Raw genomic sequence first — 12,498 nt, 5'->3', positions numbered from 1 at the left:
CCACCACCGCATCTCTCTCCCTGCTTACTACCGCCCTCCCTAGCACGTCACGCGTCTCGCACGCATCACAAGCGTGTCGCGGTCTTGGCACAAATGACGGGCGACCCGCAGAAGAGCGGGGCCGTCCGATTCTATCCGTTTGCCACCGCCTTCCCAATCTGCCCCCACTGTCCCAGCGTCCCAGGCATCCTGGCGCGACAACGGGACATCTGGTCGTAGATTCGGGCCCTCCCCGCCACGTCACTGCCTTCTCGCCATGCCTCAGCCCTCCTACCTCGCCGCCCCGCGCTCTGCAGCTCTCGGACGCGTGAAGCGCATGCCGAGCACGTAGCACGTACCCATGACGACCCCGCGGAAGAGCGGGGTTGTCTATTCATGGCTGCCGCCTTCCCACTCCTCCCCTGCCGTCCTACAATCTCCCGGGCGCGTGCGATGCACGCCGAGGACCTACCGCACACGCCAGGCGACCCTGCACAATAACAGAACGTCTAGTCGCGAGCTTGGGCCCTCCGCGCCACGCCACCGCCTTCTCGCCCTGCCACAGCCCTGCTACATCGCCGCGCCACCCTCTACCATGCGGCCGGCGAGCGTGTGGGCGAGCGAGCAGACGGCGGGAGAGTGGGCGGGCGGGCGAGCGGGCGGGCGGGTGAGCGAGCGGGCGGGCAAGCACGACTGACGAATGGAAGGTGGGCACGGAACAATCATGAGTGACCGCGACGGGCAGGGCGCGCGCAACGCACGCCAACCGCGAGTACCTACACGATTGCCCACGGATCCGCGGCCCGTGGACATCAGTTCGCCGAACCTCGACACGATAGCCCGACGCCCAGCAAGTGGGGAGTTGTCGGAAACGGCAAGCACAGTGGTGAAGGGAGGGTGTGTATGTGGGTGGGCAGACAGGTAAGATCACGATGAGTACTAGCTGGTAGTTTACAATGTATTGTATGTACTATTAGTACTACGTTCTGTTACGCTCTAAGTAGCAGTCTGACGACCATCTGAAATGGTCTGAGCAACGGTCTGAAGGCCGTCTGACATCAGAGATTGCTTCTGATGTCAGAACTAATCTCCCGTTGTCAGACGTGAAGTCTGACGGGTCTGAAGAGTCTGAGTCAGTACTCTCAGACTGCTTCAGACAAACTCGCAGTTTTGCTGATGGACGAGGTCCATGCCAGTCAGGAATATCACCAAGGTAGCAGAGTCCGGTTGGGTGGTCAGTTGAATGACATATAGTGCACCATAAACGGCTCGTGGTAAACTCCGGGGCACCAGCGCGCGCACTGCCGAAGCGTAGATGTTGTACAATGTTACGGAAATGGACCCAGGCATTGGCGTCGGCGGTGGGAGACTGGCAATAGATTAAAGCGAGTGGTTCTGCCGTGCGCGGGTTGCGTCGCCATGGGAGGTGGCGAACGTGAACAGAGTCTAGGAGGATGTCAAACACGTCGTCGACGTCAAAACCGGACCAGAGGCCGCCTACATGGATGTCCTGGGCGATGAGGCCGCGGATTGCGTCGGCGACATCTTCTACTCTGAGAGCATCCCGAACAACACGGGCCATACCCTCCTCCGTTGTGTCAGGGAAACGTTCGATGTGCCGCCACGCGCCCAAAAAGAAGGGGGCGTCGAAACGCCACGGCTCGAATCCCATCGTGATCTCGGGGGCGGAGACCCAGCGGCGCGCTACGAGTTCGTCAGCCTGCGCCTGTGTGATATCGCGGATGATGTAGAAAAAAGGTTCGGAGTTAGGACGGTTCGGGCCGGGCCCGGGGAGCGGAGCGGTCACAGATGCGTTCTCGACCCCACAGTATCGTTGCAAGGCAGTCCTGATCGCGATCAGACGATCCCACACCCCAGGGTCCGTTGCGCCGAGCTCGGGGATCTGCACGAGAGCCGCGGGGCTCTCATCCTCCATCCACGCCTCGATCTGATCCGCGTTCATTCCCCGAACACGCCAGTAAGAGTCGTTCCCTTCCACGCGTCGCCATCCGCCGTACGGCGGCCTCGTCAACATCGTCATCGGGGGGAAACGACGTGGAGGACGATTGCCCATCACAGCAGGTGCAAGAGGAGGAGCAGCCTGGGGATGACCTACCACAGGCGGGCCGTGATGGATAGGAGCAGAGGCGGGCGGTGCCGCGGGATGGAAAGGTTGCTGACCGTAAGGCGGCGGCGGTGAGCGCGAGCGAGGGATAGGTATCGGACTCGATGCCCACGGCGGCACGGACGACCCGCGAGACGCGGCAACACTCCCGCCGGCGCGGAGGTGCGCGTCGAACACGCCCGCCATGGCCGGGAGGTCACGCTGGGAAGTCATTGCCGGTGACGGGTAGGGAGTACGAGGAGGGTGAGTGTGTGAATACGCAGGAGTGGCAAGGTCGCTTGCCTGGGGCACCGACGTCGTCCTCTCGTTGTCGCTCCTTCGGTCGTCAACACGGTCGTCGCTCATGATTATGTCCTCTAGCTCTTCGTCGGTGACGAAAGCCCGGGAGCGTGGCGCGTTCTGGTAGCGGACGACGAGGGGTTCTACCTCGTCTTCACTCAGGTTAGCCGCGGCACGTCTACGTTTGCGGGTATCGCTAACAACGCGCGGAGGGGGACAGGCTCGTCATCGACGTCATCGTCCTCCGCGTCCCAGTCTTCGACCGGAAGCAGGTCGGGCAGAACGTCCGGCGACGGCGAGCGACGACGAGGACGCGTACGCGCACGACCCTTCCCCTTGGCGCGGCGGCGACGGGCGATGGACTTGGGGCTCGGAGGAGGAGACTCACTCAGCGGAGGGGCGTCTTCAACGAGCGTAACGTTCGCACTGATCGCGAAGTCGTCGGCGGGCGGGTTCCCGGTGGTGTCATGGACGAGGTATGTCGACGCGCCGGGGGAAGGCTCGCGCGAGGAGGGCAGGGATACAGACGGTGGTGAGGTAGGCGGTTCACGGCGAACAGCAGTCCCGTTTTTGAGCATCTCCGCGTAACCTGGGGTGTCGCAGGTCTAGCATTAAGTTGTGTTACGGTCAGAGAGCGACAACATACTGATTCCAGTTATCTTGTCAGGGGAGATGGCACGGGACGACGTCCACGGGTTGGTGGCCAGCGGTGTCGAGCCGTTTTTGTCCTTGGTCAGCGACGAGGCTGCGAGAGATGGCGACGAGAGGCCGTGTTCATCGTTCGCAATCGCGTGAGTCGGCGATCGACCAGGGATGGGCATAGGTTCGGACATTGCTATCGAAGCAGAGATGAGTAGCAGGAGCTTGTGAGATACTAGGCGGTGAGTTTCTCGAGTGGGATGGTGACGGTGAGGATAGTTCAGCGTTTTTATCCAGAGCTTTGGCGTTTATGGGTTGGGGCGACTACCGTCCACAGGTCCACCGCAGCCGTCTTAGGAGCCGTAGGATGGGGGTAATTTAATGGTTAAATTCAGCAGGCGTTTACCGCGGCTTCCCAGTTTGAGGCACTTCGTATACAACTTGGGTCGGATTCTTAGGGCAGAAGACGAGTGCGTACTGTCTTTATTGTGATTTAGGAAGCTGGCTATTCACTCGTGCCATCCTACGGGAGTGTACTCATAGCATTTTGGCTGCTTTTGACTCGGTACTGGATGTTCAGAGGAGCTCTTCGTCGTCTGGTGTCCGTTATATTCTCTGTATATTCACTTCCTACTCGTTCGCCCTGGAGGATGCGCGCTCCGTTTATTCCCCGGCGCTTGCCATGGTTGTTTACGCTCGTGTATCCACGCTGTCAGAAACTAGTCCCGTGCAGTGCAGGGAAAAGAGCCAATCGGATGCGTGCCATGCCGTGTGATGCCCTCATGCGGTGCCGGCTTAAATCGGCGTCATCAGCCCATCATCTTTAAGGGACTATGACTTCCCGTGCGGTCTGACACTTTATGGCATGCTTTCTCGGGCTGTCTCTGGGCGCAGGGCGTAAAAGTATTCATTGGGACATCTGGAACGCGGCCGCGTGCGACCTCTAGAGCTCTCCATTTGATCCCCTGCCTATATCCACCTTCCCGCCGTTATTGGTTACGAATCCGTGCAACGCGCGCGTCTAAATTGGCAGGGTCCTCCCACGATTCAAATTCGTACGGGTTCTCCTTGTCGTTATGGATCATGGGATTGCCGATGAAAGCGGGGTGGGGCTCGGGCTCTTCCGAGAGAGCGAAGTAGCGTGACATGTGTATGTGGCACGCTAAGGGGTCGAGACTTGCCCATGGAATCGGGACGCGTAGGCTGCACGGCCCGGTCGCTCCCATGATAGAGAAAGACGCCCAGTGGCGGTGTAGGCCGTTTAGGGAGGAGAGACGGCCGATTCCGGTCTCGTGATTTGAGGATTTCAGAGTTATTTTGTCATTTTTTGCTAGTTGCCTCTCTGGACGGACCGCCACCGTCCAAACCATTCCCTTCCCCTCTCCCTGAGTTGGTTGATCTAGGACTTGGACCAGAATGACCGGGTCGTCGCTCGAGGGGAGAGTGAGGCGTGGTAGAGGGAAGGAGGGCGGAAGGCGGCTGATCGGTGTGCCTTTTGGCAGAAGGCGTCTGAGCTGTCGCTGGGGTGGGGGCATGTTCTTTTCTTTTGGACGTCGTGGCATGGTGAGTTCTGGAGCTCTGTGGTTGCTTGGGGGTTTCTTTATTTCTTTCACCAGGCTGGGCGTTACGGGGCGTTACGCTGAAGGCGTCTGGTACGTCATGGGGAGCGCTGGGAGTTGATGAGAGTTGACTTCTATTACGTTGACAGTGTCTCTCACGTCAAGGTAGAGAAGGGGACATTGTCATGCTCTTTCAATTATGTAGTTTTTGAGGAGATATAGGTGCAATATGTGTATGCATAGGCTTGGTGACTTGTACACGTTGCAGTCGCGGGGCGCTGTGAGTGTGGTCCACTTTTCGGGGCTTCCCGATGAGTATATAGTTACAGGTGTGGCTGAAACTCTAAAGGGAGCGCCAGTCCTACTTCCCATCATTCTCATAGCGCCGGGAAAAGCGCCCGTGTGGGCGCCTTTAGGCGCCTTTCGTGAAGGACAGGCGAGCAGGGCACTCCAGCCAGCGAGCAGGACGCGTTCTAGGTATGTTGCTCTTGGTTGAGAGCGTGTGTTAACCCTCGTGGCCTTGAGGCGTATTATGTATTTGTCGAACTCGCGGAGCGAGCTCGATATGAGGGTGGATGGCAGTGAGCCATCCGGGATGATCATCCCTGGTCTCGGGGCGTACTGCTTGTCCGAGGCCATGCGCAAGTTAGTTTCGTCCTTACGGACTACTTACCCCCCGGACCACGAGAAGGTCTGCGCAGGACACGTCCTACGACGTTGCCCTCCCGGGGGTACACACAGGGTCTGACTGCGCTACACCGCCTATGACTGGTGCGCGGCCGACATGGGAGCTAAGAACCCGCGACGCGGCGCGCCGAGGTCCCAAACGCCCTTGTCCAAGATCAGCCACGACTGCCCGTCCGCGTCAGGGTTCGAGCACACAATCAGGATCAAGGAAGGCGGCGCCTTCAGGTTGGCCAGGCTCGCGATTAGCGTTCCAGGGGCGCCCACTAGGGCTTCGCACTATGGTAGTACCATAGTGCGAAGCCCATTGGTACAGTAGCACTGCTCTGAGTCACTCGATCGGCGGCACGGTGCCGCTTTCAATCTATAGGGTCAGGCTCCCGACGCCCAGGCCCCGAATCAGCTTCAAGCTCAGCCGCAACGCTCCACCAGCTCTCCAGTTACAGTGGCATCCACAGGGGCCCACGCGCATTCGCAGCCAATGAACCGGCGCCGTGACCGGGCCTGCCATACCCAGAGCCCGCACGCCCCCGTAGCCTGGCGGCGAACCTAGGCGGGCCGGGGACTAGAGCGTGGATGGCCGGCAGCACGTAACTTATGTCGCAGCACAGGGAGGACGCTACTGGCCGTTCTGGCGGTGAGTACCCGGGGACTGGCGCAATGGATCGGGCGCCCAGTCAGATTGGGGAATGCGTTGCCGCCGTCCTGTCGGAAAATGGACGGCGGCTTCCAATCGTGTTGTGATTCTGAAGCTTCGACGGGTGGTCGCAGAGTGGTCGTGCGCAGCTGTTGGACGGAGGTTCCCAGTATGAAGGTGCGAATGTCAGAAGAGGTGGGGAGGATCGCGGGCTCTTGACAACATGAGAGTGTTCTCCACGGCGCGGCGGAGAAGCAGTACGTCAGGGTGCAGTATAGTACAACGCACAGGGCCAAGGTCTTCCCACCGCGCGCACGGAGTACAATACGCGTAGAAACGTCTATCATTCATTCACTATGCGAGGGTAATGTATCAGAGTAAGTACATTGCGACCATACTTGGTACAACGTATGCTACACATGACGACGATTAGGAGGACGACTGCGTACTGTCACAACGCACAGTACTACAGCACCCGCCGAGTCTAACCTACGAAAGTAACAACCAAAGAGAGTTCAGTCCATAAATACCGATATGGATGCCCTTGTGACCAGAAAGACAGCGAAGCGAAAGGAGCGATGATGTGTAACAGGGACCAGGTGATTAGCAGAACATACGGTGCGAGCGGAGAGCAGGGCGGATAGCAGAGCGGGAGGAGTAGGAGAGTATGCACATGAAGGAACGTGGACGGAACATCGCGCACGGGAAACCAAAAGACGACAAAGTGACCCGCGGATGTGATAAGGAAGTACGGATGCGGTGCGGGACCAGAGTAGAAAGTGGGATCTAAAGTAGGCGAAAGGGAGAAGGCGTGAGAGTGCCCGACAGAAGGGCGCAGAAAGGGGCACTTTTCAGGAGTTACACAGGGTTTACTGTACACGGGGCGCGAGCCGACGCAGCGTCGTGGTAGTCCCTCCCCAGCATCCGGCGGGCAGAAGCTCACAGTCGACGTGCTAGTCCGAGTGGAGGTACTGCCCCTGTCAGCTCGAGCATGACGATGCAGTGAGCCCGGGTGACGATGGCGATAAGGCGGCGACTCTCGGCGTGACCACGAATGCACGGCGGCAGGATCGCTGGCGACGAATGGCGACGTGTGAGGAGGGTGGCGGCTGCGACGACACTGCGGCTGATAGAGATACATACAGCGCCCGCGACGAGCGGCATAGACAAACGTAGTCCAGCGTCAGACGGATGTCGCGGCGTTACGACGTGACCGAGCTCGACGAGAATGGGGAGCTGCTAATGGCCTGAGCTCAATGAAGGCCGCGAACAGAAGGTGCTTTGCGAGCCCACCTAGTGCGTTTTGGCTGGGAGGTGGGCGCCAGCGGCGATGAGTGATCGATGTCCGGGATGTGCACCTGCGAGTAGCCCGTTGGCGGAGAGCGCAGGGTGGCACGCTTGGCCCCTGGGGTCGCGAGTGCGGACGAGGGGATCGGCGGGACTGGCGGGGGCGGTGCTGCAGGCATGGGGCTCGGGGGCGGCGAGTGCGATCGCTTTCGCGGCGACGAGACTACGATGGAGGGGGTTCGTCGGTGCCCGGGCCGTCTGGGCGAGACAGGAGCGGGCGAAGAGGGGGACGAAGCTGGGGACGTCTGTGCGCTCTCTGTCTTACGCGTTCCGAACTCATCGCCGTCGATCCACAGCTCGGACTGGGCCTTGTAGCTGAGGAGGTGCGGCTGGTCGGGCCTGACGGTCATCCTCTTGAGGAGGGGCGAGCCAATGAGTCGGGGCGGGATGGGAGGCTCCTCTGGATGGGGTGGGAGGTGGAGGCGGTCGCGGGAGGTGCGGCAGGGGATGCCTGGCCTGCCTGTCGGGGAGGGGAGCGGGGCGGGCTTGTACTGGGGCGAGGGCATGCGTGGCGGGGGGAAGAGAGCCGTGGACATGGCAGAAGGCTGGTGCGGCGGGGGGACGAGGAGGGATAACCTGGGACCGGGTGTTTTATACAGAGGCCCCGTGGGTGGTGTTCCATTGTGGCAGGCAAGGCGCAGATGCGGCGCCTCGCCGATCGGCGACACACCGCGGACACAAATCCTCCAATGTCCTCGCAGACGCCCGTCCAGCCAACCACGGCCTTCTCGCAGCACGTGCCCTAATGAGACGCGACCCGCCACAGGCGCGCGGATCGGGCTCCGAAGCCGACCTAATCTGGCGTCAGATCCAGATCTCCGTCCAGATCCTGCTCCCGCCCAGCCCGCACTCTCCGTCTCGTCCGGATCCCCCCAGGCCTCCCAAAGCCCGCCACCTGTCGCTGTCGCGCTGTCTGCCCCCCACCTTCTCGCTCAACAGAACACCCGAACCCTGCCCAGTCACTTTCACACGCACAACACCTTGTTCGCGCTGCCATTGTTCCTATTCATTGGCATCTCTGTGCGGCTGCCGTCAGCGCGGCCCTTGTGCGGCTGCCCGCTGCGGTCGGCCATCGCTTGTGTGCACCCATTGGCCCGCTCAACTGATCGTGGCGCCCGGCGACCTCGCCGCCATCCAATCGCGCCCGGCGACGGATTCCGCCACCGACATGACTCGACGCCTCCTCCGGCCCGCCCCTTCTTCGTTTCGCCTCGCGCCCTGTCGCCGTTGGCTCCGCGTATATGCGTCCGCCTCATGTCTTATGAGAAGCCTCGAGGGGGTGCGGGACTGTGGGACACGCGTCGGCTTGAGTAATATTTGCGACGGTGAGTGCGAGCGCCAGCGTTTCACCTTCCTGCATCGAACCCTGTCATTCCGAACTGCATTGTTGTGACTTGTTCCGTCTTCGCGCCCGTAAAGGCAGCCATGTCACCAAATGGAGAACTCGGCATCAAGCCAACGCGTTGAGCTTGATTGGGATGTTCACCCCATTTGGGAGACAATACCCTCCCTCCCACGTTCCATTCGTGTCTTGTTGTGCTTCTTATCCTTACTGGGACCGCTACGAAGGACAGACATCCGCGGTCGTCGTTTATTATTCATTTGCGTGCCAAATTGGCGTGGCGCAGATCTTCCGCGGCACGCCGCCGTTGTCATGCAACAACGCTGGCCAAGTGTTCTCGCGTATGGTGCGCGATATAATTACCGCTCAGCATTGTCTCGAAAGTTGACGTCAATCATCTCGTGCGACACACCTTTTGGCTGGCGATCCTAGAATATTCACTCTCGCATTCGAAAGGAAATGTGATTCCTTCGTGCACCTCACCATCACAATTCTCCAAACTGTGAGTGATTGATTATGGCCTACTTCGCATTCTCCTCGCAGATGTTCGCCCATGATCGACGGATCCTCCCTTGTTGGTGCGTGCATGGCAGCATATGAGCTCCGGAGGGATGTCTCAGCGACAGGCTGCTTCGTATATTGTCACATCTCTACGCCTCGAACCAGCATCAGCCACAGTCGGACGTGTCCTCTGCCAGTTGCCACGTCCCGACGTCTCGAGCGTTCCCCCTTCCTCTTCAGGCCAACATCCCCGTACGCAAGTTGACATCTGTCCACGCCCTGATCCTCCCGCATGTAGATGGATCCTCTGTTCCGCTCATGCCCCTTGGTACAAGCCGGGTGTCATTGGCCTTGCGGGCCGCGCTCGGGAATGCGCTTGGGCCGTACGTCTAGGCCCCATATGCCTCAGGACCGGAGTAGCTGAAACGTCGCGCGTGGTTCTGTCCATCCCCGTTGTCACCGCGAGAGAAAGTGCACAAAGATCCTCAATAGGGGGACAATTCCTGATGGTGGATGCGCGGGTCAGATTTCGAGGGACACGCCGCAGAGCGTCGGTACGAGCCTAGAGCCTTGTCAACGATAGATCGACATCCCACGTCGACAGCCCGGTACTTCGACGTCGAAATGGCGGCCAGTCTTCGAGTTCTTTCATCATGCACATGCGCGAATGTTGATTTCGGTGATTAATTGCGCTTCCTCGTCTTCGCATTCTTCATAACGTCTCGGTGATACAACGGTACGATGGGTCTCTGTCAACTGAACTTTGAACGTTAACCCTCGGGCCGTCTCTACATCCAACGCGGGCTTCCGGTGATAGTGTGCATCGACGGCGTCAGACAGCGGGTCCCCGACGGCCGCTGGGTCAAGGTACGTGCCAGTCGGACTGTACCTTTCGGAAGCACAGCGTGACATCCCGTTCGTCTAGCTCGCCTCGGGACGATGAGCCCCTCGCTGGCATCAGTCACGATGACCCGAACAGCTGTGTCTGCTCAGGCGGGCTGTACTTGCGTCCTGAGACCCGCTTCTCAGACCTCGGTACGCACTGCGCACGACTGAAACCAGAACAAGACGGAAGCAAAATACGCTAAGGGGATGATCTGGGGTTGGGTCCGGAGAGTTGCGACGAATCAGTCGGGCGATTTTGAAATGACTTCGTTGAGTTGTCCATCTGGCCTGGACTGCGGTCCTCCGTGGCTGACATGGTCCATTCTCGGTCGTAGTCGCGTTCGCAACGCAGCAATGGTCATCTCTGCGTGAAGGAGAGGATCTCTCCAGCGGACCACCCAGTCTAGCTCGTTTCTCCAGGCAGGCCCTCATTCGCTTTCCTTCGCTTTCGCACAATCTGCTTTCGCATTGTCGTTGACTGACAAAACCCCTTTGCAATGTCTTTTCGTCGATCCATATCTGTCGCGCTTCTCTTCCTCCCGAGCCTAGCCTTCGGCGTACCCTGGGATCTCGCTGCGCCCGCGCAGGATGATCTGGCTGTCACGGAAACTGTCACTTCAACACTCCTTGTACCCGGGGCCTCTACACTGTCGTCTGCAGATCCATCGGCCACCGCAGTCTCGTCATCAAGCACGCCCGCCGGGATGTCCACATCGAGCTCTGCGTCCCCTAGTGCTGGTGCTACGACATCCTCGGGCTTGGACTCTGAGGCGATATTCTTCCTCCCGCCGGATGGCGTGCAGTCAGCGTTGGGAGCGCTAGTTCCCACTGCGCAGGCTTCGTCTCCAACCATTCAGTCTAGCACCGCTGTTCTCAGCTCGACACCCACCGCGCCGCCGACGAGCACACCCGCACCTTCCGCGACTGTGACCACCGCAGATCCCTCCGCGCCCTCGCCGAGCAGCGCACCGGGACCGGTGGCGACGCCTTTGGTCATGGCGTACTACCCGGACTGGGCGGCGCCCGCGTTCCCGCCGGAGAAGATCGACTTTGGGCGGTTCGACTGGATCGACTTCGCGTTCGCGGTGCCCGACCAAACATACAACTTGACGTGGGACGGCTCGGATGAGGCGCAGGATCTGCTCGGGCGATTGGTGACTACGGCGCACGATAGCGGCGCGAAGGTGAAGCTGAGTGTCGGCGGGTGGACGGGCGGCCAGTATGTCCCTTCCGCGACGCGTGGTATGTATGCGTGCTAACGGAAGCGGATAGATACTTCTCTCCGGCCGTGTCTGATGCGCAGAGCAGGGAAACGTTCGCGAACAACATCCGCGCGTTCTACGACGCGTTCGGGCTTGACGGCGTCGATATCGACTGGGAGTACCCCGGCCAGGCGGGGAACAGCGGGAACGCCGTCTCACCCGACGATACAGCGAACTTCCTGTCGTTTCTGCAGCTTCTCCGGACCACGCTCCCGCCCGATGCGAAGATGAGCGCAGCCGTGCAGACCGTGCCCTTCGCAGATGCGAACGGCAATCCGCTCACTGACGTCTCCGCGTTCGCACAGGTGCTCGATTGGGTCCTGATCATGAACTACGATGCATGGGGTTGTACGTACTCATTTCCACAATCTACGCGCAAAGCGAACAGAGACCACACTGACCTTGACACGCGCTCGCCCAGCATCGAATACCCCCGGCCCCAACGCGCCCCTCAGCGACGCGTGCCACAACTCGACGCAGCCCACTGCGAGCGCCGCGGCTGCCGTAAAAGCGTGGACTTCCGCAGGCTTCCCCGCCAGCCAGCTCGTGCTCGGGGTTCCCGCGTACGGGTACATATCGCAAACGAGCGCGACGCGCCTCCGCCAACGATCGGCGCCTCCTCGTCGGCGCGCGCATCGCCGGCGTCTGCGCAACCGGCACCGCGCTCGATCGTCGCTCCTGCAGTGGACGGACGCAGACACGGACGCGTACGGTTCGGGAGGTATGTCCGAGGACGTGTCTGGCGGCTCTGCTGCGTCTTCCGAGTCAGAGAGTTCAACGTCAACGCCCCCGATTATGGCCACGAACGAGGACGGAAGCGCAGCCAACGGGCAGGTGCAGTTCCGCGCACTCGTGGCGCAGGGCATCCTCCAGTACACGCCGCAAGAGCCGTACGACGGCCAGTCGGGGGACGCAAGCCCGGACGGGAGCAGCTCGCCCACGCGCTACCTCGCGAACGGGAGGGAGATCGACAGCGTGTACGACGGATGGAGCGGGTTCACGCGGGAGTGGGACGCGTGCTCGAGCACGCCGTTCTTGCGGTCGGGCGCGGCGGACCAGGTCGTGACCTACGACGACCCGCTCTCGCTGGGGATGAAGGCGGCTTTTGCGCAGGGTGTCGGGATGTTGGGCGTGAATATGTTCGACATCAGTGGAGACACGGACCAGTGGGACTTGACGGATGCGGTCAGGAAGGGGTTGGGTCGGGACTGAGTACTGATGCTTTGTGGGAGCCAGCGTTCTGTGGCATTATTTTGTGG

General features: G+C 60.4%; 4 protein-coding genes across 4 annotated transcripts; 1 reads left to right on the top strand and 3 right to left on the bottom strand.

Moving 5' to 3' along the window:
• Positions 1-1,359: 1,359 nt before the first annotated feature.
• On the bottom strand, positions 1,360-3,216 carry B0H18DRAFT_1112412 (uncharacterized protein; the record flags this gene model as incomplete). Its single annotated transcript, XM_048032812.1, has 4 exons — positions 1,360-1,425; positions 1,481-2,503; positions 2,566-2,972; positions 3,030-3,216. 4 exons carry the CDS (start codon positions 3,214-3,216, stop codon positions 1,360-1,362), a joined length of 1,683 nt encoding a protein of 560 aa, XP_047901053.1.
• A 3,037-nt stretch (positions 3,217-6,253) lies between these two features.
• Positions 6,254-7,360, bottom strand: B0H18DRAFT_7726 (uncharacterized protein). The gene is made up of 2 exons (XM_048039240.1): positions 7,196-7,360; positions 6,254-7,138 (listed from the first exon to the last, which is right to left on the bottom strand). Exon 2 carries the CDS (start codon positions 7,041-7,043, stop codon positions 6,387-6,389), a length of 657 nt encoding a protein of 218 aa, XP_047901052.1. The 5' UTR covers positions 7,044-7,138; positions 7,196-7,360; the 3' UTR covers positions 6,254-6,386.
• B0H18DRAFT_949643 (uncharacterized protein) lies at positions 7,156-7,785 on the bottom strand (the record flags this gene model as incomplete). Its single annotated transcript, XM_048041913.1, has 1 exon — positions 7,156-7,785. One exon carries the CDS (start codon positions 7,783-7,785, stop codon positions 7,156-7,158), a length of 630 nt encoding a protein of 209 aa, XP_047901051.1.
• A 3,187-nt stretch (positions 7,786-10,972) lies between these two features.
• B0H18DRAFT_866656 (glycoside hydrolase superfamily) lies at positions 10,973-12,451 on the top strand (the record flags this gene model as incomplete). Its single annotated transcript, XM_048039796.1, has 4 exons — positions 10,973-11,196; positions 11,250-11,587; positions 11,661-11,946; positions 12,013-12,451. The coding sequence occupies 4 exons, from the start codon at positions 10,973-10,975 to the stop codon at positions 12,449-12,451; spliced, it is 1,287 nt and encodes a 428-aa protein (XP_047901050.1).
• Positions 12,452-12,498: the final 47 nt, after the last annotated feature.

The sequence above is a fragment of the Fomitopsis serialis genome (assembly GCF_022376445.1).
Source record: "Fomitopsis serialis strain Sig1Antser10 chromosome Unknown B0H18scaffold_1, whole genome shotgun sequence".
NCBI classification, from domain to species: Eukaryota; Fungi; Basidiomycota; class Agaricomycetes; order Polyporales; family Fomitopsidaceae; genus Fomitopsis; species Fomitopsis serialis.
The sequence above is the reverse complement of the archived record's forward strand: the minus strand, read 5'-3'. Positions and strand labels throughout refer to the sequence as shown.

What these genes read in the sequence shown, in the direction of transcription:
- B0H18DRAFT_7726 (XM_048039240.1), bottom strand. Translation starts at nt 7,043, where the DNA reads ATGTATCTCTATCAGCCGCAGTGTCGTCGCAGCCGCCACCCTCCTCAC.